Genomic DNA, 7,050 nt, shown 5'->3' with positions numbered 1-7,050 from the left:
CTTAACATTATAAAATCGAGTCAATTTATTTTTTTTGTGGTCAGGGGGCAAACTTAGAAAAAGTAGCCAAGCCTTGTACCGCTCCGTTTAAGGGAAGTATTTTTAAAATTAAAGAAAAAAAGATTTTGCCCACATTTGTCCCGAAGGTCCCTTTAGGGTTAATAAGTATTTACATGGTCTCGTAATCTACACGTTGCCTCAGCAACGATGGCTTTCATCCCTCAAGAAGAAAGTCAATAGGCGCAAGGCTGAAACACCCGAAAAGCGGTGTCGAGATATTTTGCAATGAAAACAGCCAGCACCCTCAGGAGCTGACTACATGCCTCGCACCCAACCAGTATCACATGCACACCGATCGCGTGTGTCACTTTAATTGCAAACCCGTAACCTATGCGCTGCCTCGGCAACGCAAGATTGAATCTTGCATATGAAGTGGCGAGCTCTCGTTATAACTTCAACTGCCTCGATGCTGAGCACGTCTAATACCTCAGAATCAGACCGCTCAAACATCGGGTCCTCCACCCCAGGGGAAGAAGCCGCAGCGCGGGCTTCCACGCGGGGAGGGAGAACATCTGAACTGTCAGACGAAGACTGGGAAGATGCCTCAGCAGTCCCAAGTCTCGCTGACACATCCATCTGTGAGCCCCATGACCGGCGTCGCCGCACCGATCCACGGGGCTCACGAGGCTGGCCGGCCTCATCGAACACGGCCAGCCGTGAGCAAAGCACCCTGAGCGGCTGCTTATCACAATCGCCGCAGCGGAAAGCCGCCCTGGCGTGCTGCACGCCCAGGCACTATACACAAATGTTTTTTGACATTTTGTGCACAGAGGAGAGGACGCCATACAGGTTTGGAATAGTATATTTTTAACTTATATTTTTTTATAATTTAGCTTCTTCAGACAATGAGGAAAGATAATGTTCCTTCACTGCCATTCCAACTATTTCATTACAAAATAGTAATTTAAATTTGTTAATCTACACACAAGCCTACTGTAAGATCAAAAGTGTTTTAAGATCACAACAAATTCATGTATCCAAACTTTTGACTGGTAGAACATGATGTATTATGTTTTATCCACTAGGAACATTAAGGTAAGTTAAAATATTTAACATCCTGTTTGGAATTTGGAGCCCTGTTTTTTTTTTTTTTAAGTAATTTATATCAAAGGTTATATTATATATCCAACCTGTAAAAACAGCCAATGCAAGGATCACAAGAGCCTTCATAGTTTTGGGAGATTAGCCTGTAAAATAACAATACATCTTGTTCACTTAAAAAAATATAATGTAATGTAGAATATCTTACATAAAACGTCTCGGGTTCCGACTGTAACCCTTGTTCCCCGAGAAGGGAACGAGACACTGCGTCGTCGAGTGACAACACTCTGGGAACGCCCACAGCGTTGCGCGTCTGAAGGATGAATGAAATCAAGCCAAACTGATTGGTGCTGCGTCATGATGTAGTAGATGACGGCATACCCGGAAGATACAAAGGGACGCTGATGTATACACACAACAGCTATTGCGATGAAGCGAGCGCTCTGCCCGTGATAGGTGTGGCGACGAGACGCAGTGTCTTGAGGGATAAATTGATGATAAATTAGACAAATGATACACTTGGTATTTATTTCTTCATTTGCAAGAAGAAGCATTTGATGTCAGAGGTAATAAAGAGTAGCTTAACTTAAAAAAATACACAACAGTTTTTTACAGAAAGAGAAAATTTCTGCATCTATATATATGAACGCTGAAAGTGAAAAAAAAAAACACTTTTCCTATTTACACCTCTGGGTGGAGTCGCCACTCCCCGGGCCTCAGCCCCTGCCTCGACAGGACGTCTTCTCCCTGGTTTTGGTCCCCGGGGACATCGCTCTGAGAGACAACATTTTGCCCTGGGACCACAGGAGGATCTGATGCGCCAGTCTGCATAAAGGGCGCGACCTCAGACCCCCCTGATGATTGAGATATGCGACAACCGAGGTGTTTTCCGAGTGTTTCAGGACATGGTGGCCGCGGAGGTCTGGGAAAAAGCTCCTCAGAGCTTTATAGACTGCCAGCATTTCCAGGCAGTTGATGTGCCAGGAAGAATGCCGGGTCTCCCACGGACCTCTAGCAAAGCGGCCGTCCATGACCACGTCCCAACCAGTGAGGGAGGCATCAGTTGAAACGGTTTTCCGGCAACATGATGCTCCCAACATTACACTCAATTCCTCAGAATTAAATGCCACCATAATCACCCAACCCGTGCAACCTGGTCTGAATGATAGGCTGAGTAAAAAATACATCTTACTCCTCAAAGTCAGATAATATTTAAATTTAATTCCTCGGAATTAAATGCAGCCACAATACGGTGAAAACATGGTCTGAATGATAGGCTGAATATCTAACTCCTCAAAGTCAGATCCTATTTTATTTAATTCCTCAGAATTAAATGCAGCCATAATGATCAGACGATACTGTTTTATCGTATTTATACAGACTCGTAAACCACACGTTGCCTCGGCAACGTGGCTCAAGCCGTTATAATACAATTGGCTTTCAACCCTTGAGAAAAAAGCCAAACAGGCGCGAGGCTGAAACACCCGAAAGGCGCACGGCAGTACGCGTCGAGATATTTCTCAATGAAAACAGCCAGCACCCTCAGGAGCTGACTGTATGCCTCGCACCCAACAGTATCACATGCCTTCTCATCGTGTCACGTTGTATCACTTTACTAGCAGACCCGAACCTACGCGCCGCCTTGGCAACGCGAGATTGAATCTTACACTAGTGAAATGGCAAGCCTCGATACGGAGCCTGTCTAATTCCTCAGAATCAGACAGCTCACGCATCGGGTCCTCCACCCCGGGGGAAGAAGCCGCAGCGCGGGCTTCCACACGGGGAAGGAAAACAATGGAACTGTCAAACAGGGAAGGAGAAGATGCCTCAGCACTCTCAGGTTCCCTTGACAGACCCATCTGCGAGTCCCATAATTGATCAACCGTGCTGCCTCAACAGGCACGGGACCAGCCACGGAGTTCGCAAGCCATGAGAAAATGCTTGTGAAAACAACGTTGGTAGACAAACAACACCAAATAAGACTGACAACACAGAGCGTTCAGCTGAAGAGCCAAAGCTGTTGTGTGCATGCATCAGCGTCCCTTTGTACAACCCCAAATCAGAAAAAGTTGGGACATTATGGAAAACGCAAAAAAAAAAAAAGAAGTGATTTCTACATTTACTTTGACTTGTATTTCATTGCAGACAATATGAACACAAAATATTTCATGTTTTGTCTGGTCAACTTCATGTAATTTGTAAATATGCATCCTTTCCTGTCATTCAGACCTGCAACACATTTAAAAAAAAGTTGGGACAGTAAAGCATTTACCACTTTGTAATGTTGCCATTCCTTTTCACAACACTTAAAAGACGTTTAGGGACTGAAGACACCAAGTGATGAAGTGTTTCAGGTGTAATTTTGTCCCATTCTTCCTGCAAACAAGATTAAAGGTGGGCAACAGTACGGGGTCTTCGTTGTCACATTTTGCGCTTCAAAATGCGCCACACATTCTCTATTGGAGACAGGTCGGGACTGCAGGCAGGCCAGTCAAGTACCCGTACCCTCTTCCTTCGCAGCCAGGACTTTGTAATGTGTGCAGAATGTGGTTTTGCATTGTCTTGTTGAAATATGCATGGACGTTCCTGGAAAAGATGTCTTCTTGAAGGCAGCATATTATGCTCCAAAATCTCTATGTACTTTTCAGCATTAATGGTGCCTTCACAGAAGTGCAAGTTACTTTTGCCAAGGGCACTGACACAACCCCATACCATGACAGACCCTGGCTTTTGGACTTGTTGCTGGTAACAGTTTGGATGATCCTTTTCTTCTTTGGTCCGGAGCACACGGCGTCCATTCCTCCCAAAAAATACCTGAAATACTGATTCATCTGACCACAGTACACGTTTCCACTGTGTGATGGTCCATCCCAGATGCCTCCGAGCCCAGAGAAGTCGACGGCGCTTCTGGACACTGTTAACATAGGGCTTCCTTTTGGCACAGTACAGTTTTAACTGGCATTTGTGGATGTAACTACGTATTGTGGTACTTGACAAAGGTTTGCCAAAGTAGTCCTGAGTCCATGTGGTGATATCGCTTATAGATGAATGACGATTCTTGATGCAGTGCCGCCTGAGGGATCGGAGATCACGGTTCTTCAGCTTAGGCTTGCGCCCTTGTCCTTTACGCACTGAAATTCCTCCAGATTCCTTGAATCTTTTAATTATGTTATGCACTGTTGAATGTGAAATATCCAAATCTCTTCCTATCTTTCTTTGAGGAACATTGTTTTTAAACATTTCAATAATTTTCTCACGTATTTGTTGGCAAACTGGCAATCCTTGGCCCATCTTTGCTCCTAAAGGATTAGACCTTTCTTGGATGCTGCGAGTGCGAGTTCCCTCGAAGGGGAACATATTTTAAACTGGTATATAGTCAATTTATCTTCTTACCTTTGTCAGTATGATTTAATTTACACTGTCCAGTGTGAATAGCAAGTGTGGTGATGACTCTTTCATATCTGTATTTAAATAGCAATGGAAATATATTTTTATCTCCAGGATGTTTTTATCTACAAATATTGTGACTACAGGCTCTGTGTGACCAGATGTGCAGATCTGGATGTTATTTGAAAAGACCAGGCCCATGAGTTACTGCGTACACCTGCGTCAGCACTGATAATGAAGTACAAACTTTAACATAATGTATTATCTATCATTAGTGCAAACAGAAGAGGTCCATTTTTGAAAGTTCTCAACCTTATCTAATCTTTATTATGTATTACAAGCAATCATATGAGATGAATCATTTCTGCATGTCCATATTTGTTGAGTTGCTTTATTTAAATAATCTTTTTGCCATTCCTGCAGACTTTTGGAAATATTATATGGCTGAGTATTATATATTGTGTCAAATTCACATTTGAACCTTTCAAACCAGACAGTGACTGTTGTGACTGACTGTAACACTTCTCATGGGTAGATAAAGGCCATTTATAACTCCTATTTTGTCTGGTAATTTTATTAAAAGGTATGTCGTATTAGCCTTGGGCTAATAAATAAGATTACAAACAAACATGTGAATAGCATATTTGTAATATTTAGAAAGATTATTCAGCTGTGCTGATCTACACAACTATATTCAGAAACATTGTTAATAAATAGCAGGTGTTTTATTGTTGATAAATTAGACAAATGATACACTTGGTATTTATACATTTGCAAGAAGAAACATTTGATGTCAGAGGTAATTAATAGTAGCTAAACTTAAATAAATACACAACAGTTTTTTACAGAAAGAGAACATTTCTGCATCTATATAGATGAATGGTGAAAGTGAAAAAAATTATTAGTGTTTGGTCTATCAACTGTAAGACATAAGTTAAAAAAGATCTTGTTGATGCCTAATAGTATGATATAGGTCATGGTTATGGGAGATATGTGGGATTTTGGTGTCTTAATTCTCACAGAAGAAAAAACTGTTTTGTAAGTGACAAAGTAAGAAGACTTTGAAGCATTTAATTTCTCTTGATGAAGGACTCGTACAGGGAGGTGAGCTGGTCCTTCAGGTCCTGTGCGTAGGGGTCCAGCTTTTCCTTCAGGTCTTCAGCGTAGGGTGTGAGACTCTGCTGGACCACCTGGGCTCTCTCTCTAATCTGGGCCTGAAGATCCTCAGTCAGAGGGGTCACGGTCTTCTGGAACTCCTGCAGACGCTGGTCAACCTTCTCCTTGAGTTCAGCAGTGTAGGGCTCCAGCTGAGCCTGCAGCTCCTTCACGCTCTGCTCCAGGTTTCCTCTCAGCTCCTCACTCTTCTGGAGCAAAGTGGCCTTCAGGGTCTCAGAATCCAGGGATTCTGCATACGGAGTCATGGCTGCCCTGAGCTCCTCCACTCTTTGCTGGATCTGGCTCTTGAGGTTGTCAGCATAGGGCTCCAGCTGGTCTCTCACAGTGATCAGGTCCTGGCCCAGACGCTCCCTCAACACTTCAGACTCTTTGGTGATTCTGGTCATCAGCTCTTCAGTCAGAGGATCCATCTGTTTCTTGAGGGTGACGGCATATTCACTGGCCATATCGGCACTCTGGGTCAGTCTAGCACTGTTAAATGGAGAAGGACATTTGAGTTTCATATCAGGGCATAAGAAAAAGTTTAAATCAGTGTCCTGCAGGTAAATATTCTTGACTTACTTGACTTCCTGTCCCAGTTCGGAAGACCTGATCATCTTGACGGTTTCCTCTGCGGTTTGTGTTGCCTTGGAAACATAGCTCCAGAATGCATCAGTAAGCTGCTCCAGCTGTGGCTTGGGCTCATCAGCATAGAAGAGGTTGGCCTGACAACCTGTTGATGGAGCATTTCAGTTTGATCAAATTAATTTGTAATATACTCTGTGAATTTATAAAACCCTAAAACATCTTCACATTGTAATTTTCTCTGAATCCTCACCTGTAAATACAGCAAGTGCAAGCACCACAATAACCTTCATGGTGTTCAGTTTTAGTCTATAAGTAAAAGAAAAAAAACACATAATGAACTTCTCTGTCTTTTAAATGTAAATAGTGCTGTATTTTGAATTTACTGAAAAGTTCTTACCTGTGTCAGTGTGTTTTAATTGATGCTGTCCTGTCTGAAGAACAAGTGTGAAGGTGGCGGTTTCACATCTGTATTTATATAGCATGGGGACGTGATTGCTGTAGTGGAAACCCAAAGTCCAGTGGGGAGTGCCTTGCTGTCACTACTCCACATCATAACGTCCTGACTGTACCTTCAACCACCACAGACTTTCAGATTCAGCGCAGATAATGATAACAGTGGAACTTTGTCTGTAAAAGCAGTAATGATTTTTTATTAAGTTTTAATGGGGTCAAAATGAAAATACATCTTAAAATAAAAATCCAGAATAAATCCAATTATTTAAGGTTCATCTTAGGTACTAGAACCAGACAGAGCCCCAAGTTTGAACATTTGACCTAATAAAACAACAAGCGATAAAAGACGTTCTGCACACCCTGATA

At 42.6% G+C, this 7,050-nt stretch overlaps 1 protein-coding gene across 1 annotated transcript; it reads right to left on the bottom strand.

Annotated features, from left to right (window-relative positions):
- Positions 1-5,558: 5,558 nt before the first annotated feature.
- On the bottom strand, positions 5,559-6,784 carry LOC307138093 (uncharacterized protein; the record flags this gene model as incomplete). The annotated part of the gene is given in 6 exon segments (XM_079836233.1): positions 5,559-6,135; positions 6,226-6,376; positions 6,482-6,537; positions 6,629-6,633; positions 6,637-6,663; positions 6,665-6,784. Coding segments are annotated over 6 exon segments (936 nt in total).
- Between the last annotated feature and the right edge of the window lie 266 nt (positions 6,785-7,050).

This window comes from Gobio gobio (assembly GCF_949357685.1).
Source record: "Gobio gobio genome assembly, chromosome: 15".
Lineage (NCBI taxonomy): Eukaryota > Metazoa > Chordata > Actinopteri > Cypriniformes > Gobionidae > Gobio > Gobio gobio.
The sequence above is the reverse complement of the archived record's forward strand: the minus strand, read 5'-3'. Positions and strand labels throughout refer to the sequence as shown.